At 39.0% G+C, this 27,832-nt stretch overlaps 1 protein-coding gene across 2 annotated transcripts in view; it reads left to right on the top strand.

Moving 5' to 3' along the window:
• Nucleotides 1-21,074, top strand: part of ZSWIM6 (zinc finger SWIM-type containing 6) — a 108,476-nt gene extending 87,402 nt beyond the window's left edge. For both annotated transcript variants that reach the window (XM_054285976.1, XM_054285968.1), the window contains 8 exons: nt 117-263; nt 3,037-3,183; nt 5,367-5,627; nt 9,417-9,552; nt 14,017-14,174; nt 14,691-14,854; nt 16,646-16,727; nt 18,521-21,074. In XM_054285976.1, the coding sequence (XP_054141951.1) occupies nt 117-263; nt 3,037-3,183; nt 5,367-5,627; nt 9,417-9,552; nt 14,017-14,174; nt 14,691-14,854; nt 16,646-16,727; nt 18,521-19,383 (1,958 nt within the window). In that variant the 3' untranslated portion in view covers nt 19,384-21,074. The remainder of the gene's footprint in view (nt 1-116; nt 264-3,036; nt 3,184-5,366; nt 5,628-9,416; nt 9,553-14,016; nt 14,175-14,690; nt 14,855-16,645; nt 16,728-18,520) is intronic.
• The last annotated feature ends 6,758 nt before the right edge of the window (nt 21,075-27,832 follow it).

Below are 27,832 nucleotides of genomic sequence, written 5' to 3'. Positions count from 1 at the left end.
AACAAAACAAAACAGAAAAAAATTGAGACAAAAAAAGCCTTTTTGAGTAACCTAGCAAAACAGGCCATTGCATTTATGGAGGCATTGCTAATCTTCAGTTACTTTTTCTGTTTTAGAACATGTTCCTACAGCCTGCGCAAGAGTTGATGCATTACGATCTCATGGATACCCACGAGAAGCACTGAGGCTAGCAATAGCTATTGTTAATACACTAAGGAGGCAGCAGCAGAAACAGCTGGAAATGTTCCGGGCTCAGAAGAAAGGTAAATGTGGGGAAGAGGAGGGCAAAAGGTGTGCAAGTTGACAGTAACACCAGGAAGTTCACATGAGGAAACTGGTTTTGAAACTACAGTGAAAGAGATGGCTTTTAACTCTTCAGTCTGGATAGTGGTAAATGTCACATTCTGGATGTCAGAGGTTTTCTGTAAACTTTATTATGAGCTGTGCAGGGCTCTTATCAGCCTTTTCCAATATATATGCCATGATAGGGCCTTTATTCCAGTCAGAGGTTTTGGTTACACAATGAAAATAGTCACCGAGTTTACAGGGTCACTTTGCATTTGGCATGTCAGCTGTTGAATTTTTTTTTCTCTGATCTATAATTTTGCTGAGCATTGTATTATGAAGTGTAAGTCTAAGGGTACAATGAGGCAAAGTCTGAACTACAAAAATTCATCAAATCTGGCAGTGTGTTCCAAGAGAATCGCTTATAATGCTTAAAATTTTAGTTTCTCTGTAGAGAGGGGATTGAGGTTTTGTGTGGGCCTTTTTTATTGGCTGTTTGATTGGCTGGGGTTTTTTTTTTGTTTGTTTGTCTGGTCTGTTTTTTATAAAATGTTTTGTGGTATTTCACTGAGCACTACCATTGGTTTTTTTGAAGGGGTGTTCTCCTTCACATTTAGTTTCTGTGGCACGTGATCCTTGCAACCCAAAATAATTCTGCTCTGAACCTTTGTAGTTGGCAGAGGCAGTGGACGAAGAGGGTGGCTTTGCGGTAGAAGAGTGTATGTAGAAAAACTGGAATTACTTTCTCAGCTAATCCTTTCATTCAAATTTTATTTTAGATGTTCTCTGTTATTCTAAACTGTGTGTATCCTCATGCATTGTAGTCAGAAATACCAGTGTGAAATTATATGTGGAAATTTTTTAAGTATGTGTTCAGATGTTTTCCCAGAAATGAGCATTTAGAAGATAATATATATGCACCTAGCTGATAAAAAATTTAGCTGCAGTTCCTATGTGCCTCTGTATTTTTTTCACACAGAAAAAAGAAGTGGTTTTTTAAATTTTCTTTTTTGTTAAGAAGGGAGGTGTCTGTTTCAGTGTGTGTGTGTTCATACCACTGGCAGGTGTGAGAAATCTGTTGCAAGTGTGCTGGTTGTAATAGTGCTCCTTTTCATTCCCAGTTGCTGGTGCAGCATGTAGACATTCAGTACCCCTGTTAAATTCCTTTCCTGTTTCTGTAGCTATAACCTAATATTCTATTATCATTTTAACAAAGTGCATGAAATGTGATCCATCCTGCCTTGAAACAAAGTAGTTTGCGGTTTCTGTGTTATCACTCGCTGCTTTTTTTATTTTTTAATTTCATGGGGAATTTTTTAAAGACGCTTTTAATACCATAAAGTGTGCTGTTCTCTATAACCAGAAGCAAACTGCAGCTACAGCCCAGCTTTAGGCTTTTTGTTCAGCAAGCACTCCATGGTTCTGCTTAGCTTTTATGTGGCTGATGTGATGTCCATGGAACCCCTTGTGTGATTTTAAGTTAAATGTCTCTGACAAGACGATTGAAGCCTTTGGTTGGCGTGACACAAGAGAAGCTCATAAGTAGGCACAACAGAATAAACAGAACAAAGTGAATCAGAAGAAGTCACACTGATGAATCCTTCTTGGTAATATTTCTTCTGCCTATTGTCTTTATTATTTGTTAGGTAATGGAATGATTTACATGAGTTTTTCATATTACATACCAATGGATTCTTTAAAAAAACCTTTACCATCCTGACAGTCTGTCTATGTTTCATTTTGTAGCCCCCACACATTTAAATAGCAGAAAGCAGGACTTAAAAATTTAATGTGTATGGTTACTCAGATATATGATGCTTTGTGAATAATAGAGAGTGAAGGGAGGTACAAGTTAATGTGTGACAGGCGGGGGAGCAGAGCAGCCATAATGGCTTGTATACAGTTTTTAAAGAGTAGTCAATAATGCATCTGATCTCTCATCGTTTACTTGTGTCTGTATGTCTGGGAGGAAGAAAGCTGGGAGTGTCAAAGGGAAGTTGTTGCCATATGACGTGAATTTGGGGAATAGCTAATACCTGTTAGCACAATCACACTTCCTCCAATTCATTGCACTTTATGTTTTTTCTGTGCTTTAACCAAGTAAGAACTTGGGAATGGGCTACAGAAAAATACTGATGAAGGTATTTGTGGACTAAAATCTTAAAATGACCAAAAATGCACTTGATCCTATGAAAATACAATTATTTCTTGTATATCTCATTTAAACATTTTTGGGGTTTTTTTTTGAGTAACTGTCATCTTGAGTTTAGTGCAGAGAGAGAGGTGCTGTATAAGGTCATAATTTATTTTCATTTATTTTAGTTTCATCAGATTAACTTAAAAATGTAAAAAGGGTACTGTGTCTTTTTGAGTGAGCAAATTGTAAATATTTTACAAAAAAAGTCCTTGTAATTCTTCAAGCAGACATTTTCAGAAGAGTTCTTGTAGTATCAAGGAAGAGATTTCAAAAGACATTGCCATCGAAATTTTTGACCTATAATACGCTTTGCTAGTGCTCAGAAAGTTTGGCTTCCATTCTTTCTCTTTTCTTATTCCTCATTTACATATTCACTAAGGGCAGTGAATTCACCCTGAAAGATACTATTTTCTCTTTCTATGCAGAAGCTACTGGAAATGCTTTGAATTCTGTACTGAGAGCATTTTAAGCAGTTTCACTTGTGTAATTGTTTTGATGGGCTTACATGAACTCTCTTTCCCTCCCTCCCTCGTCTCTCTGTGTTTTTGCCACAGATCTTCTCCACAGGGGAGTAACCTCAATAACAAATCTTGAAGGCTGGGTGGGACACCCTTTGGACCCCATTGGCACCCTTTTTGGTAGCCTGATGGAAGCCTGCAGGGTGGATGATGACAGCTTCCATGGATTCTCTGATTTCATGGGTAAGACCAAGCAAATGCAGCAGTCTGGTACATTTCTTCGTTTACTGGAGGTATTTTTTTGTCTTGCCTTTTTGAATCAGTTTCAAAATCACTGTTTCTATAGGATAGGAACTCACATTTGCATACCTTAGGAAAACGCAAGGGGAAGAAAATGTTTAAACTAAAAAGCACTTAAAAGTTACCAGTTACTCATTCTTGAAGAAAATTACATATTTCATGTTTGAAATAAAACCCCGTAAGACTTCATAGCAGCACTCTTCTCCACATACATTGCACTGTTCTTGTTCTGAGAAATTGCAGGAAATCACAGTATCACAGAGTTGTTAAGTTTGGAAGGCACCTCTGGGGATCGTCTAGTCCACTTGGTCTGCTTGTAGCAGGGTCACCTAGAGCAGCACATTGCTCAGGTCTGGATCCATTGGGTTTTGAGTAACTTCAAGTATGAAGACTATACAACCTTCCAGGGCAACTTCCTGCAGTGTTCAACCACCCTCATAGTTAAAACGTGTTTTCTTATGCTCAGATGGAATTTCCTGTATTTCAGTTTGTGCCCATTGCCTCTTGTCCTGTCACAGGATACCACTGAGAAGAGTCTGGCACTGTCTTCTTTACATTCTCCCATCAGATATTTATACATTTTGGTAAGATCCTCCTGAGCCTTCTTTTTTCCAGGCTAAATAACCCCAGCTCTCTCACTCTCATCATATGAGAGATGCTGCAGTCCCTTAATCATCTTTGTGTCCCCACACTGGATCTCCTGCAGCATTCCCATGGGCTGGGGAGCCCACAGCTGGACACAGCACTCCAGATGTGGGTTCACTAGTGCTGAGCAAATGGGCAAGATCAGCTACCTCAACCTGCTGGCAACACTCCTAAATATAGCCCTGGATGTTATTGGATTTCTTAGCTACAGTGTACATAATATTCCAAAACAATGATAAAACACTTGAAATTGGTAACATGTATAGTCTATAAATGGTAGGAGTTGGAAAGTAGTGTTGCTATATCAATACATTATTCAGGATAGGGATAGGATATATACAGCTGTTTCAATTTCAGTAATTGTTCCCCTGAATTTTAACTGATTAATTCCTTATTTTCAGTCTCTTTCCACCTTTGGGGTAGCTTCTTAACACTAGTGTGGACAGAAACTGGATTCATTACTTTACCTGAAGCTCTTTTATGTATACATACACAATCTTCTTGGGGCTTTGCCTCAGAACTCCTTTTATTCAATTAGATTTTCTTCAGTAAATTTCTACTCTCTTACCCACCAGTTCTGGAAAAACTTTCAATTAAAAATTTGGAAATCAGATTTTCTGCTGTTACTAAAAAACCAAAACAACGCCATGAAATAAAAATATTGTGTGCTGAAAATTAACTTCCTTTTGTACACACACGTGCAATCTTCCAAGTGCATTCAGCCTTTCTATTTGCTGCAGTTGCCCATCTCCTTACACCTGACAACTACAACTTTTTGTTCCCAAATTAGACTGTAAAATGCTACAAGCTGAAATAGCATTTTGTCATATGTTGTGTCTGTAAAGTGCCAGATGAATTGATAGCACTCTTTAAAACAGTTTATGGCTTGGCCTGTGTGTGATTTGCTTGTAATTGGTACTAAAAGTAGGACTTCTAATGTTAACAATATGCATTTTTATCATAAGCACAAGTGTAACAAATTAAAAGCCTGAAAAGAGTGCTAGCAAACAGAGCTAGGTGAGGCTATATTAAAGGTGAGGAGGTCCTGAGCCTATTGTGTTTGCACAATTCTAATACCTTCAACTGATATCTACATAGGTGTAAAAGCACTTCTCCCTTCCTCTTGCGCATCAGGGCTTCAAGGAAATACAGAAATTGGAATGGATCTTGCAGTTTTGGCCTCATTAATGCAAAGCGGGAGGAGCTGCCTTTTTTAAAATTGAAAACCTTTATTTTCACTTGAGTGGATTATTTAAAACCAAATTATTTTTGTGTATTTCTGCTATGTGGAATTAGATGACCTATTTTAGGTTGGAGTGCTGTATTTTGAGACTAGCTAATAATTTAAATAATTCTGAAATAGTAATACTAACAGTGAAAGCCTTTGTGAATGTGGCATTGTAGGCACATTTTATGGGTTAAAATTTTATGGGTTAAAATGGTTTACTGATGTGTTTTTCTTTTTGTGTCACCTCTTACAGAGAACGTGGGGCAATGCAGATCTCTGGAGTACCAGCACCTGCCTGCACACAAGTTCCTAGAAGAAGGGGAATCTTACTTAACGCTGGCTGTGGAAGTAGCATTGATAGGGCTGGGACAGCAGCGAATAATGCCAGATGGCTTGTATGCACAAGAGAAGGTTTGTCGAAATGAGGAGCAGCTTATTTCTAAGCTACAGGAAATTGAATTGGATGATACTCTGGTGAAGATTTTTCGAAAACAAGCAGTCTTCCTATTAGAAGGTAGCTGAATATAGATGCTAACTGCTTCTCTAAACTGTCTACATTTACATAAGTACACAGAACTAGTGTTCCTTCAGAAAGTGCCTTACATGCTTCAGATGGTTTTTTTGCTTAGAACTCCATGAAAGTTTTTATCAAGTCTCTTACGAGAATTGTCGTACTTTAGGTATCATGTGACTGCAGAGATAAGGTGTATACTGACCTATAAACTTTTTCTTTTAATTTTGAATGCACTTTGTTCTTTACATTTGTTGCATGCCATAATCTCAATAACCTGATTATATACTCCAGGCTAACTATAATATAACACAGTCATCAGTTATCAACAGTTCCCAAATACCAAAATTCTAAGTATTCCTTGCATTCTGCAAAAGGAACTATACTGGCAGCTTTATAATGTAATAAAGTTTTGACCACTGTGCCAAAATGAAGAGCTCAGAAAATTCATGAGGCAGAAATGCAACATTTTATTTGTGAAAATGAAGAAGATTACTTGCCTTTGAAGTTTATGTCATAGGTGGAAATTAAAGTATTTGGCTTCAGCTAATGTTGTGGCTTCAGCTCTGGTCTTGTGCCTAAGTTATGACCATGACACGCCATTTGTGTTTTGCAATTAGGCAGTGTTGAAATAACATCTGTTCATGGAGGTGCGTACTTTTGTCTTAACTTTGAAAAAGGCTTAACATGTAGCACTTAAGCATCGTGTTCAGAGAGTGATGTCATGGGTTCCAAGATTGTCTTTCTGGTTTTTGTTCTTTTTGAATGGAAGAAAAAACTTCTGGGGAAAAAATTAGCCAAAGGCATAATCCAGGTTTCTGAAGTCTTGGTGAGACACCCAGATTTTGAGTGCATGCATATGGCTTGAAGGGGAGTGTGGTACGGCCCTAAGTGAGTTGAGAGATGGCTGCACAACAGTCAGGTTTTACTCTGTTTTTGTGACACATTAGTCTTTTTAAATGTTGTCTTTTATGGAAGAGGTACAGTATGTTGCTTAGGGTTCCCAGCTTTAAGTGACTGTTTTTGCCTAGATTTGAAGCTGCAGAGAAGCTGCAGCACAGTGAAGGTTTCCATCATGTTGTGTCTGTACTGCTGCTTTGTGGCCTTTGGACAAGAAAAGCTACTGTCTTGATCTAGCTATTAGCATGCAGGATTCCTCTGCATTATAAAATCAGTTTGCCGCATCTGTTTACTGGTAAGGATTCTTTATGAGGAAAAGGCAGGAAAAGACATACTCTCCGACAATTCAGTTTACTGCTTTGATCGCTGAAATTCTTTTAATGTTTTCTTAGAGTAGTAAAGAATAGTAGAGTAGTAAAGAATAAAACTGCCTAAAAAATTGCCATTGTGAGCAATGTGCAGCAGTTGTCTTGCATCAGTGTATGATGAGAAATCTGGCTTTTCTGCAGTAGTTTCAGTGTGTTCCACATTAGGCAGGAACTGCCAGTTTACATGGAGGAAAAGCTGTGCAGTGATTTAAGGTGCTGATCATACCAATTGTGAATTTTTAGTTGAAATTTGGTAGATACAATAAAGAAAACTTAATCCAATATTAAGCTGATTTCTATGTGGTTAATGCAGATTAATGCGTGCTGTGTGTAGCTACCATTTGAGTGTGTGGGAAAGCAGAACATAAGACCGTTTTGCAAGAACTGTTCTGATTTTTTGCTTGGCTGCTAAGTTAACGGCAAAATATATTTTCATATAAATGCTTTGTCATGTGTTCTTTGTGTCCTGACTGAGTTTTTGACTGGACCACCAACTGGCAAACATACATGAAATTGCTTCTTTCATTCAAACAATGCCAGCTAGATTTGAATAGCTTTCAACTTCATTTCAAATGGTTATGAGACACACTGTCACTTACTAAATCTTCTTTGACATTTCCTTTGCAATCAGCCTTGTTCTTTAGAAATGCCCACCTATAGAGCTCAGAATTTTTTCATGCCTAGTGATTTCTATCCTTGTATGTTGTGCTAAGGCAGCGGTCAAAAACATTGCTGAAACAAAAGTGCACCCACACAGCTCCATCCATCCATCCATCCATCCATCCATCCATCCATCCTTTCAAGTGTGATGAGTTGGAGTCTTAGTAGAAGTAGTAGTAGGTTCTGGAACTGCTGAGTGCTATCTGTGCAATAATTGTCCTGTAATGTTTATTACAAGATTCTTATTCTGTATCTCGCTGCATCTAAAGCCTAAACCTCTTGTCACTGAAGTCAGAATAGAAAGAAAAACATAGTTTTCCTCTTAACAGGAATAACAGTCTTAAATGTGCAGAAAAAAAAGTAGAAATAGGATTCAAATACACTGTGAACATTTGAAACTCAGCAAGTAAATAGTTGCTTTTAATATTTTAATTTTGTTGTTGTCTATCATGATGCTGCTGTTATCAAATTGAAATCTACACCTTACTGAGAGAGAAAAATCCATTGCCCCAGTAATAGGGGTAGTTTTCGCATAAATAAAATAGAATTTTTTTAAATCATGTGGGTATACTGGACTAACAGCCAGCTTTGGTGCATAATCTGACCTTGTGTTCATCATCGTAGAATTGTTCAGGTTGGAAAAGTCTAATAGTATTGTTGAGTCCAGCCATTAAGCCAGCCACCACTATCTGCACTACTAAACCGTGTTCCTAAGTGATAAATTCACACTTAATTTGAACACTTTTAGTGATGGTGGTTCCACCACTGCCCTGGGCAGCCTATTCCAGTGCCTGACCATCCTTTCAGTTAAGAAGTTTTTCCTGATATCCAGTCTAAACCTTGCCTGGCACAATCTGAAGCCATTTCCTTTTATTGTGTCTCTGCTTGTCTGGGATAGAGAATCATAAGGTCTCTCCTGAGCCTTCTTTTTTCCAGGAGTAATACCCCCAGCTTCCGCAGCTGCTTCACAGGACTTGTGCTGCACACCGTGTCCCAGCTCCGTTGCCCTTCTCTGGACTCTCTCCAGCCCCTCAGAGCCTTTCTTGGAGTGATGGACTAGAGCTGGACACAGCACTGGAGGTGTGGCCTCAGCAGGGCCCAGCACAGGGGGACAATCCCTGCCCTGGCCCTGCTGATCCAAGCCAGAGTGCCATTTGCCTTCTTGGCCACCTGAGTACACCTTGGCTCATGTCACTAGCACCCTGAGCAGCTTTCCAGTTACTCTGTTCCCAGCCTGTGGAGCTGCCTGGGGTTATTGTGACCCAAGGGTGGGACCTGGGACTTGAGTCATGACTGCATTCAGACCAAAGGGTTATTTAAATGCCAGTGTCAGGTCAGATGTTTGAGGGATCAGGTGCTGCTGTGGTGATTAGTCATGTAATTTCAATTAAAGATACACATTTTTCTATGGTTATCATTCTTTTTTCCTGGTGAATTTGTGATGAAGCAGTAGCACATTGACAGGATGCATGGGTATTGATGTGCATAATATAACTGTGTGGAGGCAGAGCTAGGATTATGACTTTCTACTTTTGCATACCAGGCTTACTGAGTGAGTCCCATGAAGTACTGTAATCATTCTGTCATTTGTATAAGCACTGGCAGTGTGCTTAGTATTATACAATTTGAAGTGTGTCTTGTTTTCCTAAATAATACGTGGTATTTAATATAACTGTAACACATTGTGTATATATGATGTGTTATCTGTTTCACTGAAAATACCAATGTAATTTCACCTTTTGTGAAGGTGAGGCTATGTCTTTAATAGCACTACTAGCTGAAGATGTACTGAATGCTTTTAAAGGTTCAGAAATTGGGGTCTAGCAGTTTGTAAAGACTGACATTCTGTTTCTCTTTCCTGCAGGTGGACCATACAGTGGCTTAGGTGAAGTCATCCATCGAGAGAGTGTTCCAATGCACACATTTGCCAAGTATCTCTTCACCTCTCTCCTACCTCATGATGCTGAGTTGGCATACAAAACTGCACTGAGAGCCATGCGGTACGTATTCATGAGTTATCTAACAAGAGCACAAGTAGTAGATGTGGAAAGGGGGAAAAGGTTTGGTAAACAGGACCTAGTCTCTTTTCCTAAAATATGCATTCTTCCATTCAAGGAGTCAAGGAGGTACTGTTTTGGTTCTGTCATCCATAAAGTAAATGGTACTTGTAGTAACTATATTATAATAATTTGTAAATATCTAATTAGTGTTTACTTATACTTGTAAAACTGGATTTTCTGTTTCAGATAGTTCTAGAATCCCACACCTGGGGCACAAGGTTTTGTGTTATAAAGCCACTTTAGCATATCAATTCTCCCACCCATGTGGTTGTGTGTGCATGATGATATTGGTAATGAAATAAGGAAAGAGGTATTTTACCATAAGCCTCAGGATTGTTTGCTGCTTAGTCTGCTCAGCAGGACAATTTGTTTCACTCACCTTCTTTTTAAATTGACTCTCACCAATAGATTTGAGTGGTGTAGTGAGAGCCTTTGTGTTGTTTAGTGCTTCATAACATCTTAAGCTCTTCTGGGTGAATGCTGGGATCTAGAGTAAATCCAATGACAGCAAAATGTCTGGTGTGCATCCCATTTGTCTTCAGTAATCAGGAAAAAGATGTTTCTCAGGCAGTGTTCAGTGTGTGCTGTCTCAGGACCAGTCAGATTGGTAATGATATCTAAGAAAAAACTTCTGAATGGGTTTTCAGGGACGTAAATGATCATAGATAAAACTGTTGTCCACGTTCCCAGAGTTCAGGGAAGAAAGTGGTCCCATCTGCATGTCTGCTCACTGTCAAGAACCTAGTGGTTGATAGTTGGCAAAGAATAGCCACAACTGAGCACTAAAAGCAGTCAAGTCTTAGATTATAAAAAAGAAAAAATGTTGAGTTTTCCTGGTCATTATCACCAAGCATGATTGCACAGTGATTGAGGGACGTCCTATCCACGTGAAGAGTGTTCAGATTCATCAAACAGATTGTGTCTGTATGCCTTGGAGGTGTTTATTCTGGAGCTACTCTCTCTAAAAAGCTAAACAGGAAGAAAATAATTATTGTGTTCAAAGGACTAAATGGGAGGCCCTGCGTAAGAGCAAAATATAGCTGTCAGTTTAAGCCAAGGGTCTGCTTAGCCTGTTGGGTGTTTTTCTGCCTCCAAGAATGTCTAGTAATGGATGTTATGGGAAGAGTCTAAAAAATGTGAAGAGTCACCATGCATACTTGCTGGTTACAGTTAGCATTTTAGGAAATAGATTGAGAAGACAAAAGTACATTACTGATGAACTATTGAGAACATTCAAATGTGTGATCAGAAAGCTACACTGGGCCACTTAGGGTTTACTAGTCTTCTTTTATCTCAAGATAAATACATGAATTACAGATTATATCAGAACAGGAAGATATTACAAAATATCGTGTGGGTCTTTGGTTGGTTTTGTTTTGTTTCATTGTTTGTTGTTCCTTTGGTTGGTTTGGTTGTGTTTGGTGTAGTTTTGGTTTTTTTTTAAGGAAAAAGTTAATTATTTTGTAAAACATACTTGTCGTGTATTTCTTTGAGTTACTGCCTTAAAGTATGTCTCAAGAGGTAGAGTTTGTATGGATTTTTACTCCTTAAACTAAGCTATTGAAGTGATCCTCCAAGGCTGAAGTATTCATCCATCAGCAGCTTCCTGACTGCCTCAGTGAACATGGAGTCAATATCCAGTTAAATTTGAACAAGGATTTGCCCAGAAACCAGTCATAACTGAAAAAATCTTTTTTGGAAGTTTCCTTTCTCAACTGGAAAAACTAACAAGACACTGAAAGATCCAAATGATGAAATCTCTAGTTAGTCTTGGGTAGCTCCAGCCCTCATTTGCTATAAAGCTGTCATCTCAACCAAAGAAATGACTTCTTAAATAGACCAGTATAAGAAGGAATTGTTGTTTTGTTTCCATCTGGTGAAATCACAGGAGACATTAGTGCAATCAGGGCTATTTTCCCTCCATAGCCATTTTTTCATCACTTTATAAGACAGATAAAGGTTCAGCCCTAGACAATAATCTTTCTTTTTGCAGTTTGATATTTGGCACTCTTCAGAAATGTGGGCTGCTATCTTGGATGGTGGTGGTGGCAGATTTAGACGCTTTCTATTCCATGTCTCTCTGCATTCTTCTGCACTTCTTAAATTCTCCTGAAGAAGGATGATTATTCTTTCCATTCACACCAGAATGTTAGTTCAGTGAATAAAGGACTCCCAATACAAACCAAATGAAAAAGTAATGTAATACTGCTTTGAGGAGACAAGAATAAAGCAAACATGAAAATTGAATGTGTATCTCATGGCTGAGAAGTTGAATGGGTCAGAAGATAAAAACTTGAGCATCTTGTCTTCCATGGGAGGAAGGAAATGGCTGTGGCAAGGACAGAAATCCCATGTGGAAGTTAATAAAGGCATTGTATGCAAATCTGTACAGCTGCTCATGCTTTTAGAAGTGAAGCATTTTCTCACATTTATTAAAGAAATTAATTTCCCAAGACCCCAGGTAGTTGCTCTTCAGATAGAAGTGTTCAGTGTCAGTCTGCATGGGTCAATTACCCATGGCAGCTCAGGAGTATTTAATCTTCCTGTATTCAGAAATACCTGTTGCTGTTTGGTTTTTTGAGTCCTATTTTAGTGTATGGAACTCTTAATATGAAATAAATGGAAACTGAGACCAGAAAGCCTTTCATGTATGCACTTCAGGTCTGCAAGGACAGGGTTGTGCAGTCCTTGATGGTCATTTCTATTTAGTTTTCTGCTTCAGGACTGAAACATATGGAGCATAGCCTTGGAGAACATGGATCTGCAGTTGACTGCTCACTTGAATGTTTGGCTTAGTTTGGTTTGATCCTTTGTTAAGCCTGAATTTCAGCCAGGCTTAGGGACCCAGACTTCAATGGTGATGTTTATTCACAAGGTAGCTTTGCTAAAACCTAACTAAATAATTGATATTTCAAAGGAAAAAAAAAAGGTTAAAAAAAAGGTTAAGAATGCTAAATCTACATGTGGTTTTCTGGTGTTTCCTAACCTTGCCAAAATTGTGTGAATGGCACCAATTCACAGCAGCACATCTTTTCACAGCAGAAGAGCACAGAAGCTGGCAGTTAAATGCAAAGTGACAAAAGATTTCTCCAAAACAGCCTTTCTTTCATGCTTTTTGGCTGTTTACTCTTACTCATAACCTACTAATCCCTTTCTTAATTTAATAGTTAGGATCTTTTCTGTTCACTGAAGCTATCTCATAATGCATCTCTGCAACCTCAGTCTATGCTTGGAAAAAATCAGCTTTAGAATATATTTATGAAGAGGTGTCTTTGTGATGCTGGAGAATAGATTTGACTTGATACAAGAGTTTTTTTCCTATTTTCATGCACTTACATGTGTGTGATAGTTATTTGGGTGGTGTGTTGTATTTTTAAGTGCCTGCTAGATGCCTTTCCATATATTCAAAATTACCCTTCTCAGTGAATGTTTTAAGTATATTATTATGCTGTATTATTATTTTACTAATATATAATACGCTTTAGGAATATAAAAAAAAACCTGATGGAAGTCAAATCCATCTTAATGCAAAAAAACCCCCAACATACTCCACAACTGCTTACAGAACTTAGGTATTTGTTTAATTATAAGAAATTGTAACTTACATTTAAATGGGCTTATTCTATAAGAAATAGTCTATCACTGAAAAAAACACAATGCATTGGATTTCCAGTGTTCGGTAGTTGCAATTTTGTGGACAAAGAGATGCAACTTCCTTGATCGTCACAGATCACTTCCTTCTAAATAATCCCATGCATATGAAAGCTGGTAGAGACAGACCTCAGATACTAAGAGACATCAAGAACCTAAGCATTGGAAAAGCTTTTCTTCTGGACATGGTCTTATTACTATTTATTTAACCATTCATATGCTGAAACTATGCTTAACTGTATTTAAAAAAAAAGCCTATTTTTGTACTGATTTATAGAGTTGCTGATGTACTGTCAGTATTTAGTGTATTGCAAGGGCAGTAAGGTTATATTTTTGTGGTGGGCTGTCATTTGGATTGTAGTAGTCAACAACACGTTAATTTGAAATTTTTAAGTATGAATGCTCCTTGTTGGGTAAGACTGTTGTTGATTGATGAATACTTAATGAGAAAATGGAGTCTGAAAGTCATATTAAAGGAAACTGACTCTCTGTCATTGCTGTTTGGGACCCTAACATCTGATTAGGGTACATTATAAAATACTGGTAGGTTAAAAATGCCTATTGATATAGGAAAGTTTGGCAAATGAACTTTTGAGATTCCGCAAGAAGAGAAGTGGTTTTCCAATTTTTTTTTCTGAAACAGTAAAAACATATTTCATAGACAATACCAAGTATTCTTGCAGCTTTAGTTTAGCTCATGAGCAACCAAATGTAATAGTGGTTTAATGAAAGAGGATTTCTTTCTTATTTCAGGTTGCTGGTACTGGAATCCACAGCTCCTTCAGGAGACCTGTCCCGCCCTCACCACATCGCATCTGTTGTTCCAAACCGGTATCCCCGCTGGTTCACCCTAAGTCATATCGAATCCCAGCAGTGTGAGCTGGCATCAACCATGCTAACAGCAGCCAAAGGTACGTTGCTGTCAGTTATGTGCTCAACTAAATGTGTGCTTTTAATATTGCATGGGTAAACAGATCATAATACTCATGCTTAGGAGTCCAGATCATAGTCTGGCAATAGTTTGAAATGGGCACAACAAACTGAACTGGCTTAAATCTGTCATGTAACTTTCTAGCATAGTAGTTAATTTAGTTATCGAGTAGCTAGATGAACTTGGTATGAGGCCGATGAGACAGCTTTTTATTCTCCTGACACATGACTTTGACTGTGAGACACAGAAGTGGACAAGTCAGTTCCAAAATTCACCTTCAGAGTGACTTTTGACCCCATGCTGCACAGACACCTTCAGTTTGTGGTCTCTTATATCTTTCATTCATATGGAATTTAATTATAGAAGGTTTCTAAAAACAGAGTGTATGTAATTGACACATCATACTATTGCATAGCAATGTCAGGCTCAGATATAATGGACCTCTGGGTGTTTTGAGAGCTTGTTCCATTTTGATGATTCTGTTTACACCTTGCAGGTGATGTTCGGAGACTGGAAACAGTGTTAGAATCCATCCAGAAAAATATCCACTCCTCATCACACATCTTCAAGCTTGCCCAGGATGCATTTAAAATAGCCACACTCATGGACAGCTTGCCAGACATAACTCTTCTGAAAGTTTCTCTGGAGTTGGGTCTTCAGGTATTTCCCTCATTTGTTGTTATTATAATAGAAGAAAGAAATTTGATGCAGTGTTGGTGCATGTAGCTTTTAAGCACAGGAAAGGATATTGTCTTTGGGCTCTGTCTGGACTTGGTTTTAAGTTTTATTTTCTACTACAAGGCTTAGTGTACTAGTAAACACAGACCAAGAATCTACACATTCTCTTTGTGCCATTCAAGTGGAAGATAGAGCTGGTGTTTGTTGGCCGCACTCTTCTGTTCAGGGCTGAGGGAGGACTGGTGTGATGGATTCAGGATTTTATATAGGACTGGCTAGAAAGTAAAATTACTCTGCTTGCTGGAAATGCACTGTATTTTCTGCATGGTCTTCAGGGTTTTTTCCCTTTTCTTTTTCTTCCTTTCCCCTAAAAAATGAGAATTGATACATGCTTGTTGAAAGCCAAGGTCAACCATAATGACTGGTTGCTAAGGCAGAACATGTTGGCACCAGCCTTCTCACTTCCATCAACATCCTGTACTCCACAAGCTGTGGTATAGTCAGATACTGACTATCTGAGTGTGCTTGAGGTGTACAAGTACTGCAGATCAGTTTTCAGGCTCTGAGGAGAGACTTTGCAAGCGAAAAGGAGCCAGACAAGTAGTGAATATTACCTGACACTTTTGAATGTTAGAGTTTACGCAGTTCATTTCAACAAAAACAAATATCTCCATCCCTCTTCAGGTAATTCTTAAAAAAAAACATGCAAAGATCAGAAAACCATTTATTACTTTGGTTCAGTAAATAAAGCTCCGAAGACTTCTGGGGAAAGTATATTTTCCCAGTTGCTTCTTATGCTGAAGAAAGGTACTAAAATCTTTAATTAAAAAGCTGAGGGTTCTGTATGCTTTGTTAGGCTTTCATATTTCCATGGTCACTGTGGAAATCTGTTTGTTTCATTTGCCTTAAATGTTTATGTGAGAGAGAGAAAAATCCTTACAATTGACCTGTGTGTCACCTCAAGTTTTCATCAAGTATCTTCAATGGCAACAGAACACTTTGGGTATTCATGGATACTCTTTTGTGGTTGACAGTGTCATCAGAGTATCTTCAGCGCGATCTAGTGAAAGTAATGTCACAAACCCAACAAACTGGAACTGTTGTAGAATTTGCCCACTGTTCTGTTCCAAGCTTAAGCAAAGGTGTATTAAGAATCTTAAAGATTTGTTTTCCAGAAGGAAGATGCATAGCAGTGTAATTTCCAGCAATTCCCAGCTGTGTAGTTTCTTACAGTAAGGCTTTTCCTGCAAGAAACAGTGTCAGCATTGTTTCTAGTGGCCTATAGATGATTCCCCCTTCTTTCCTCCTCAACTTAATTGTAATTAGGTTGTCTGTGTTCAGTATCCAGTACCTGACTACTTACCACAATTTTATGCCCTGGAATATCACACGATGATTACCGATATACTTGGGCATAGAGGGAGGAGATGTTACATAATTTAATTTCAATAACTGGTAATTGATTGTTGGTTTTTGTTGCTTGGGAGAAGGCTTTTTGATGGGATAGGGTTTTTTCTTGCCTCCAGATAAAACAGTCTCCATCCTCTATCCTTGAAGGGTCTGCAGTTGGAATTACTCTCTGTATGCTGTTCAAAAATACCCAATCAGTGTTTTTCAAATTGTCTGACATATCAGCTGAAAAAGAGGAAATGGAGAGAGCAAGAGGCTGCCATTTTTAACTCCAGTGTGTTTGAATACTTTAAAATCCCTTTCTGTTTGTCTATGGCCTTGGTTTGCAACTTAAATTTTATTTTGTTTGTGTTCTTTTAACAGGTGATGCGGATGACACTGTCAACGCTGAATTGGCGACGGCGGGAAATGGTGAGGTGGTTGGTAACATGTGCAACAGAAGTAGGTATGTTCTGAAATGTTTCTCTTGTCAGCTGCTCTTACAGGGCTTGATCTTCCTTGTCAACACCCAATTTCTGCAAATGCCTCCCACTTCATGTTCATCTCTAAAATTCCTTTGGTGAGAGCACATTATGGCAGTGATTAGTGGGTGTTTTCAGGCACAAAGCAAGGGAGACAATAGTTGAGTAATGCAATATGACTGCTTTCCCCCATAAGCTGGAGGTGTGCATAACCTATGGGAAGCATAGCCAAAATACTCAATACAGAAGTGGGAAATCAGTGCTCTCTCAAGTAGCATGTTCGGATCATTTTGGGCTTTGCTATAGATTTCCTGCCTGTCTTCATGCGGCATCTCATAAATCTCCTGTGTTAAGGTTTACCATGACTGCATTAAAACCTGTATAGCTGTTAAAAAAAAAATCAAAAATCAGCAGCAATGCTAATGGGAACAATTTAAGTACTTATGATAATGGAGCCATTTTAATTGTCAGTAAAGGTATTTCTGGAGGGCATGTTTTTTTGTTGTATTTCTTCCTTCTTCATATATCTGAGTTGGATTGTATTGCACAGATGCTTCTTGAGTTTCAGAACTTAGGAAGATTGCTGCTGCTTATTCTGTGGATTAATTCATTCTTTGCTTTATGCTTAGCTGGCCATATATTGTTGTCAATAGCATGGGGAAATAGAGTTTACCTTTGTATGCTGTCCGCCAGAAAGTGGTTTGTGTCTGCAGATTTTCATGCACTGCTCTTGTTTTATTGCTTTTATATCTTTGCTAAGGTAATTTTTGCTGAGGTTATCTTACAGATATTAGTGCCTGAGTGTTATTTTGTGCAGCTGCATCTCAGCAAATAAAATACTGGATTTAAAATTTCTTCAAATTGCTTTACGTATTCTAATAGAAGTGTCCTGTAAAGAACCTAAAATGTTGTCCAAAGTACTCTTTAGACTTAATCAACACAGTAAAGAATCAATATGGTAATGCTAGGAATCTGTTTATTTAATTGAAGATACTGTATTCTCTGGCTATGCTGGTTTGCTGCAAATGAGCGGTGGGGTGCATGGAAAGCATTAGAGTCCTGCAGAGAAAATAAAGACCTCTGTTTGTGGTTTAGGTGGGCTCACAAGTGTGTGTAAACTGCCTCTAGCAATAAGGCACTTCAGTTAATTCTAGGTTTAACTTATGGAACCCATCAATCAGTGTTTCCTCCGCCTGCGAAACACACTGGGAATACAGTGGCACTGAGAAATATAATATGCAGTAGTTCATATTGCTCATTGTATTCCTCTAATAAGGATCTTGATGATCATGTATTTGCAAATTTGATTGCTTTAAGGTGTGCTTAATAAGTTCTGCTAAGGTATGCCTTGGTGTTCCCTTAAGAAAGCCTTTCTGCCTACTTTTCACATGTGCTGTGCCTTGAGATTTACAGTGAGAAAAGAGGTTGCAATTGCCGTGGTGTGCAAGGTGAGGGCTTCTTTTGAGTGAGATGATGAGACTAAATGAGCCAGAATGTTTTACCCAAATTGTCTTAAGTAAAACAGCTCAGCTGTCACAACAGGAGATTAAAACTTACCTTGCAGGCTATTTTTGTTATTTTCTGGGTTTATGTGATTGCTGCAGAGTTTGTACAGTAGTCTTAGATTTAATGTTCTTTTCTAGTCATGCTGTCTATGAGCCTTTCTTGCTGGGTTGTACTGGTAACCTCTTAGACTTTGTGGGAAGTATAATCTGCTGAACATCTCTATCTGCTGGGTTTTATCAGTTGTGACTAATCCTTTCTTTCTCTCCCCCAGGTGTTTACGCACTGGATAGTATCATGCAAAATTGGTTTACACTTTTCACTCCAACAGAAGCCACTAGTATTGTTGCTACGACAGTGATGTCCAACAGCACCATTGTCCGTCTGCATCTGGACTGCCATCAGCAGGAGAAACTAGCCAGCAGTGCTAGGACGCTTGCTCTACAGTGTGCCATGAAGGATCCTCAAAACTGTGCCCTTTCTGCACTGACCCTATGTGAAAAGGATCACATAGCTTTTGAGACCGCTTACCAAATCGTTCTAGATGCTGCTACAGCTGGCATGAGCTACTCGCAGCTTTTTACCATAGCACGATACATGGAGCACCGTGGTTACCCCATGCGGGCCTACAAGCTGGCCACCTTGGCCATGACGCATCTCAACCTGAGTTACAATCAGGACACACACCCTGCCATTAATGATGTTCTGTGGGCATGTGCACTCAGCCACTCCCTTGGGAAAAATGAGCTAGCAGCTATAATACCTCTGGTGGTCAAAAGTGTCAAGTGTGCAACAGTACTGTCAGACATTTTGCGTAGGTGTACTTTGACCACTCCTGGCATGGTGGGACTTCATGGAAGGAGGAACTCTGGTAAGCTCATGTCACTGGACAAAGCCCCTTTACGGCAACTCTTGGATGCCACGATCGGAGCCTACATTAATACAACTCATTCACGTCTCACTCACATCAGCCCACGACACTATAGTGAGTTTATAGAGTTCCTCAGCAAGGCACGAGAGACCTTCCTAATGGCTCATGATGGTCACATCCAGTTTACACAGTTCATTGACAACCTAAAACAAATCTACAAAGGCAAAAAGAAACTGATGATGCTGGTTCGTGAACGGTTTGGTTGATGAAAATGCGTGAATGGGGGACTGGGGGGGAGGGGTGGTTTGTTTTTACTTGAGCCTGCCTTTGTATCCTTTTTAACTTAAAGAAACAGAGCCACACCGGTATTATATGTGTATAGTTATATTGAGTTTGCAAACTGAACTGTCATGTTGTGAAAGTTTGTGTGTTTAATTTTTTTTTTCTTTTTTCTGTTTTGTATGAGAGAGAGGTTAAAAAAGGTTTGGTTTACACTGAGTATATGTTGTCAAGTGGCAAAAGCCCACATTGCTCTCCTGTTCTTTCTGTATACGTTCACAGCCTCAAAAACAAACATATATTGCAATGGCTTTAAAAACCAAACAAAACACCTCCATCCTGTGATAAGTACCTCGAATGGATTCAGCTTTACTTCTTTGTAACTCATCCTTACATTTCAGCATATTTAAACAAACCAACAAACGAGATACTAATAGTTAAAAGGCTGACCACGTGGCTTTGCAGTGCTGTTCATCCAGAAGCATGGCACACAATGCTTGTGCATGTGGAAACTTAGCGACTGTCAACATACATTCTCAGGGATTTAACAAAAAAATTAAAAAAAGAATGAGAGCATTTATTGTACTGTATATATATTATAGTATATGTCTGAATATTGAAAAATATAACATTAACTAATTTATAAAAAAATCTATGTAATGCAAAATACTTGAAGCTGCAGTAGCTTGGTTTTAAACAGAAAAAAACCTATCAGAAGGACTACAGTGCGCCTTGCTTCAGGGTTGGCTCAGGTGGTGAACTATATGCTGGGCATCTATGCAGAGCCACCTTTTGGATTGCATGGTTGGACTGATACCTATTGGGGAAAATTTTATATATATATATATTTATACAACCTGTGTATACATATATATGTATACACACATACACACATGCTTGTAACAGGCACTATAGTAAAGAGGGACAACAAAAAATACACAGCCAGAGCAGCAAGCCTTAGCATTAAGAATACAGTATGCCAGAATTGGGGTTTGTGCCTCATAGCCTAGAAGACTTAAAGAATATCCTTTTTGACACAAAACGCAAAATGTTTTCCAAAATTATTGACATGATACGTAACGCCTTTGCAGTGAGCTAATAATAAGCTAACCTTTGTGCACAAATAACATATATATATTATATATATATATTCTGCATAGGTATTTTGACTTTGTGCAGGACAGAAAGTTGTGTAGGTATGACTGTTCTACTTTTCAGTTTGTTTTTTTAATATATTTTATTTTCTCTAGAATTACTCAAACAGAAGCAGCCTTCTATCTTGCCTTGTCTTAATGCTTTAAAATAACCAAACTGGAGATCTAACTACCAAACTGTTCATTATATTATTAAATACCAACCTTGGTTACAGTATAGTGTCTTTACTTTAGCTGATGGTTCTGTATCCTTGTGCTTTTTAAAGCAGTTTTTATGTTTTGGTGCAAAAGTTGTCCAGTGTCTCTTGTTCCCTTCATTAGAGAACATGCTAGAGGTATGTTTGTAGGTATTTTTGTTTAGAAAAACTATTTCATGCTCTCCATTTTATTTATTATAATAGGTAAAAAGGTTGTACTTCATCACCCATGTAAACATGCTCATGAAGTTGAAAGTAATTAAGATTTGATACACTGATATCAATTTATTTATGTAACTAAATCACTGTTTTATAAACTTGTTAATGATCAACAATTTTTTTGTTTTGATTAAAATTAGTTTTTTGAAAGTTGATTCTGCCTCCTTTAATGGTGTCTGTTACTGGAATTGAATTGTGTTCATAGATCATGAATGCCCAGCTAACAATTTCACTGCAGTGTGGTGGTATGCAATACAGCCACCAAGCCCAGGAAATAAATGTTGTGTTCCTCAGAAGTTCTGCTGAGGAATCGTAGCTGCTGGTGGAAGAAGACCTGGTAAGGAGAGAAGGGGCCAAATGCTGCCTGTATCTGGAGAGGTGTGTTCTGTACATCAAACAGTAAGCCTTGATGTACCATCCTGGTAGGATTCTGGAGGTGTGTGTGGGTGTGTTTCCACTCTGGATTATTTGGGTGGCCATGAGAGTTGAGATGTGCTGTGGATTCAAGGACAATTATTCCTGTTCATTGACTGGCTTTTCTAAAGTGTTTTGTGTATTTTGAGTCATGCAGCTCATTCCACACAGTGTGAAGTTCTTGCTCATCAGCTGATAGGTGATATTTCTATTTTTTTGGAGCCCTTACCTCCATAGTGTGAATTTTTGAACCCTTGGAGAATAATGGAATATGTCATGGTTGCAAAATGAAGAGGAGTTTTCTGCTTTACCACTATTTAATCATCTTAGGAATGTTATTTGATGTCATATTTGATCTGATAATTTTCAATTCCTTTTTTTTTTTTTTTTTAGTATCTTCAGCTGAAAAGAGAATTAGTATGCAGCACCAACTAACAGAGATACCAGTGTAACCATGAATTCTGACAGTGAGGCTTGCGTCACTGAAGATTAAGAAGGAAAAGGTCTGAATCTTTGTACAACTTGTCATGTAAAATATGAGTCTTTTACCAAGTCTTGCTAACAGCTGAGATGTCCTGACCTAATTGTGCTAACACTCGTTGACATTCTGTGACTTCAATTCCTTCCAAGTATTGAATTTTCATTACATTTTTGGTTCAGTACCTTGTCTCAGATTAATTACCTGTCATGGGCAGTAGCACAGGAAGGAAACGAGGATGTATCACTTCATTTTGTAATAGGGTTTACATGTTGCTTTTTTTTTGTGGATGTTTTAGTTGTTTGGGTTTTTTCTAATTTTATAAATAATGCCACAGTAGGGATAATTCTGGATTATTTAGATTGCAAAATTGAAGCCTTTTTTGAAGACCAGGCGTTAGAATTAAATGCAGTCGTGGTAGTTATCACTTGGTTTGGACAAGCACGTGGCTGCTTCTTGCAGAACTGATGGAATCCTATTTGGCTTATTTTCATGACTGAGTAAAATCTCTTCTGTGCCTGCACTGGTACTGTACAGTGCAGTTCATACCACGTTACAAGCCCTCAAGGACTAACAGAGACTTGGCCAGTCTGTCTAGTAAACATGTCTCAATATGTCCTGTCCTTGGTTTGTGAAGGTAGGAGGAACCACCAAAAAAAGAAAGGCCGGAGGGCTCTTGCTAGAGGATTTCAAAAGTCTGAAAGTCACCCTTTAATATTTCTTTAGTGTTCTTTAGTGTTCAAATTAGTTCAAGCTTTTCCTTTCAGTTTTGGTTTGGTTTGGTTTTTAGCAGTTCAGATTTCCATGTAGGTGAGTGTAAGTAACAAGTGCAGCAAAACTGAGGTGCTGCTTACATGGAAATTTTGTCTTCTGAGCTGTAGTTAGAGTGAATTTGCAGTGATTTGTTTTCACTGAGATGCCTTCATCTCAGTGATTTTGAAAAAATTGGGGTTTTTTACTGAAAAATTATACAACCTTCCATTTCTGCTTTAAAAACAAAAGTTATGGGAGTTCATCTAATTTTAATGGAGAATATGATTTGGAAAAGTAGCAGTATAGCTGATACCTTTACCTGAAGTAAGAAGCTTGATACCCTCAGGTCTTCTCTTGCTCTGCAGTTTTGACTTAAGTATTCAGAGACAAATATTTTTCCACTATTTTAAATGCTTGCCCCGTGTAAAGTATGTACTTAGTGCAAGGATAAGTGGAAAAACAAGGAACATAAACCACAAAGTGTTTTGCTAGCTCTTGCATTGCAACAGGCAAGACTATACTGTTCACTGTATGAATATGAAATGAAAAGCTTTGTAAGAATCTTAATTGGAGAGACAACAAAGTGTCAGATACAGCTTTCCTTGTAGAGGAGGTTGCTGGGATCTGCCTCCTGTGGAGAAGTGTGCTCTCCATATTGCACATGGGAAGGTAACTCTTGCCTCTGCTAATACCCTGGGCAATCATCATCAAGTAGCACCTACTTGTCAGCTGAAATGTTTGCAGTCCATCTTTATGGTGTTATCTGTGTCCCTGCTTTTACTAAAAATAGAGAATTGTGTGCTCTGAGAAAAAGAATCTGTCTTGAAAAGAAAATCGCGTCCGCTGCTGTATTTGCCGACAACTCCAAGGTCATAGGACCTAAGATTTCTATTAACCTATATTGACTACAAAGCACAAGTTATTTCTAAAGCCAACCTTGACTAATTTCCATAGCTTTTTAGGTAGAGAACGATAATGACTAGGAAGTACCACAATCATGAGGCCACCCAATGAGTCATCTTTTGCTGAGTTTTGTAACAAATGCATTTAATTGTTGAGATATTTTTTCTTCCTCTTTAGCCTTTGTCCTTTTGCATATGTCATTTAAAGAGCTGTGTATTTGGAAAAGTGTTTACATGAAAGGTGATGTACTTGTGGTTTGATGATGTAAAATGAGCCACAGAGCTCAACCATGCTTCGTGGTGTTGGAAGAATCTGTGGAGCAGTGAATGGGAAGGGCAAGCTGATGCAGGGGCTGGTGACCTCAGTGAGGCCTAAGGGAGCAGCCACAGCTGACGTGCAAAACCAGCACTGTCTGCCTTTCCACCACTCTGACCTTGGAATTGTATGTCTGACCACAGGGAAGTCTTGGTTTGGTGTCTCAGGCATCAAAGGCACATCACTGATCACAGAAGGATTCTGCAAAGTCAAAAAATGGATGAGGGTGATTAAGGACAGAGCTAAATATTCCTCTGGTGAAGCTGCTGGAATTACATCAAGGCTAGTGTTGGCAGACACTTTTGAGAAGCCTGTTATAAGAAAAAAAGTAGCAAGATAAATAGTGCCAAATTCTGCCTGGTCAGTGGGAAAGAAAAACCATTTGGGGTTTGTGGCCTTCATTTTCAGACAATCTATATTGCATTAAGCAGCATGTCTACTTGTAACAAGAAAGTGCCTGGCTTTTCCAATTCCCAGGCAAGAGTCAGGCAGATGACAACTCATCTCTTATGAAGTGATGTCCCTGAGGCCTTCTGTTGCCTCTGAGAAGGCAGGCTGTGGGTCAAAGGCTGGCCTTGCTTGAGCCATCTTGCCAATATTTTGAGGAACCCTGAGCAGCACGACCAAACCAATTCAGGAGGCCAAGATTACAACAGAGAAAATTACATAAAATGCTTTCCCAGAAAGATCCCATTTGTAAAACTCTGAACAGCAGTTGATCACTTAAATGAATGAAAATTGTGGGTTCTGAAGAAAACATGACTTCTTTTGTGCCTCTGATTGATCCCTCAAACATGTTTAGTAGATCAGTAGATTAATTTAAAATATCCCAAATAAACACCAAAATGGAAAACATGTTAACTTGTTCCTGAAATGAGCAAATGTACCTAAGAGGGGAATTTCATCACACTCATACTCTGCCTGTTGCACTGTGAACATGGAGATGTGAAAGGCAGCTCTCACTAACACCGTTGTGACAACCATCACCCCTCTCCAGCTGGTTTTGGTGGGAGAGAGGTAAAGAGATATTTTTGGGTGGTGTTTTCTTTCCTTAGTTTAAAACCTTTTTCTCTCCAGCCCCCTGATGACTGATTCCATTTATGGCATAGATGCAGCATGGGAAGACTCTCATAACTCAGGATGTGTTTGCTCCTGTGTGTCAATACAAATGCCTGACCTAGTGCATAACATTTTCTCCAGAAGCCTGCAGTTTCTACATATTACAGGAGGTTGTCTCCACTTCTGTCATGCTGCCAGTTCTGGGGACTTTTAGTTTTGAAAAATGGGCCTCTCCAACCATTCTTGCAAATCTGGAGTCCAGTTTAAAACCACTATGTGCTACAAGGCCTTTGGCTTAGCTGCTACTTAGCAATTTAGCAGGTCTTTCATAGTCTTTGTCTAAATTGTTTAATGCGAAACTGAGAAGCCTAATAGACATGTTTGGAATTTTAATGTGAGATGATACCAAATACTTAAAAAGAAACTTAAGTATTGCTTTATGGAGTGGTGATTGTAGAGGGAGACTGTACTCAAGAGTTTTCATCTGCTCTGAAACTCTCAGTATTTTATGTGAAGGAAAGTCCGTGTGAGGAAGACTTAACTATTTCATAGTGGCTTTGGTTTCACAGCCTGCATTTTCCCAAGTATCACTGTATTCTCCATCTGAAATGACCCAGGACTTTTCCTGTATCTCAGCAATTTGTTTTTTTTAATCTCACCAGTCACATGATTCATACAATGTTATGTCATGTTCCTCTAGTAACTGCTGAACTGCATTACCTTAGTGTATTGTTTGTAGTGTAGAGTTTGTCCAGACTGGTGGGTTCACTTTGACTTTGCATGGAAACCTTGAGCCAAAGACTGGTAAGTTACTGCACCTCACAGGTAATTAGGGGCTGTATGTGCTATCCTCATTTGTGGAAGAAGTGTCCATGGCATATGAGGAAGCAATGTGGCACTAACCAGAGTTTGATGTCATTCATTTTGTGAGCATTTGGACTTTGTTGCACAGCAAATGCAGGCAATAAAAGCCAGAAGCTAAAAAGCAATTTTTTTTTAAGGCAGTAATTCACAATATTTGGTCTTTCATCAGAAAGAAGAAAGTCAAGAAAACAGTAATTACTGGCAAGAGTTGGAAGTGCATCCGTCATTAAGCATATGCACTGCCAAGGCACAAATTCTCCACTCCTAGAAAAGTTCAGGTTACCTAGACAGGATAATTTTAATTTTGTATTTTAGTTGCCAGTTTTTTAACACCCGAATGGTCTGTATGCAGTTTGTGAGTGTGTGTGGGAGACCTAATTGGATGACCTAAAATAGCACTGACTCTGTTGAGCTCAGTATAAAACACTAGTTTATGCACTTGTTTGTGCTGCTGAATTGGAGAGCGACGTGTTTCTGGCACACTTGCCACCCTGGCAATTACACTGGGCTATCTCATTGCTCACCCTGCATTACTTACAATACATCTAGGTTATCCATTACCAGCAGCAATCCCAAATCTCTGTTTTCTGGTGATAGGAAATAAAATGAAAAGACATTTCCAGCATTTGGACAGGTACTTGAGAAGTGCAGCTGCCTTGAGAGCTCTGAGCAGAAGCTTGAGCTTTAGTATCTGCTGAGTTCAGGACCTGAATTTGCTACTAATTTCACAGTGGTTTTGTTTTTGCTGCTACTCAAGTGTGGACTTAAAGGTGAGTGTCTTCAGTGGAGACAGATCCAGACTCACCTTGTGGTGTGGGGACAATGTGTGTGTGTGTATGTGGGTGTCCAAGCCCAAACACGGATATTATCCATGGACCAAAGCTTTTCTTCAGGTATTGCACTTGGGTGAAGCATTTGTGGAACAATGTGTGGACCGTCTGAGTTGGCTAGCTGATACCCATATCCATGAACAGCCTGCAAGGGCATGCTATGGCCAGGCCAGAGGGCAGCAAGGGGAACAAAACAATGAGTCAGCATTTTGTTTCTGTCCTGAAGTTCATGTCTTGGTAAGCCATGGGCTTAGGTAGCCCTGGAGAAAATGTTTCTTCCTTCTTTTCACTAGTACTAATTGCTTCTCTGCTGTACAGATGGTGGCAAAGATTTCAGGCAGCAGGTTGATCCCTGTGCATGGCATGTGACTGAGAGATCACAGACCTTCTTTACAGCCTCCCTGTGTTGGGCCCTCCCATCCCATCCATGAACCTCTCTGACTGCTGCCTTAGTTTGGAGCCAATGCTCTTCTGTGCAGCTCTTGGGTTTCTGCAGATGTTGCAACTTCCCTGCAGTTCTGGCAAGTTTCTGTAGGTAAGAATTGGGAGTAATTGAAATACTGAATTGCAACACTGTGGATTTATGGTTAAATTCAAAAAGTATAGAGTTTTGGAATTCTGCTGTAAAGAATAATCCTTGCCTAATTGAATGCATCTTTGAAGTCGGACTTTTCCAAACAGTGGTTTTCAGCTTGCTGCATTTATTTAATGTTCAGCAGCATAACTGCAGAGTCCTTTTCATGTTACAGAAGCACACACAAGATACAGATCTCTGGAAGCTGTAATTCAAGAAGACTAAATAGATTTAGTTTTTGGGAGCTTTTTCCCACAAATTCTTACTCTATATACTAGGGGTTAAAAGTCCTATGGCAGGGATCCCTAACATGAAGACCAGAGGTAAGTCAGGAATTGTCTTTCTTACTACAACAGAGCTAATTGTCTTTAGCTCTGTTTTAGTAAGATATGGAATCTTACAGCTGAGCTTCAGTGTGAGAGTAGTCAGTGAGGTCGATGGTTAACTTCCGTAAGATACTTCACTATCAAGAGGGTTTAGCTGCCCAGTGGAGTGCTCAGCCTGTTCCTTCAGCAGCTGGTGGGAACCCATGCAAAGTGTATCCCCCTAGGGGACATCTGCCCAGAGCTGCCAGGGTGATCCCCACTTCCACCCCTTTCTGCAAAGCTCCACTGATGGAACCTGGAGGAGCCTGTCCTGCTCTGCCTGGAGGGACCCGTGCCCGTGTGAGACGCAG

Source organism: Melozone crissalis, unplaced genomic scaffold (genome assembly GCF_028551555.1).
Source record: "Melozone crissalis strain CALT ecotype California unplaced genomic scaffold, PUWL_Pcris_2 ptg000005l_1, whole genome shotgun sequence".
Classification (NCBI taxonomy): Eukaryota; Metazoa; Chordata; class Aves; order Passeriformes; family Passerellidae; genus Melozone; species Melozone crissalis.
Note: the sequence above shows the minus strand (reverse complement) of the source record. Positions and strands in the feature narration are given on the sequence as shown.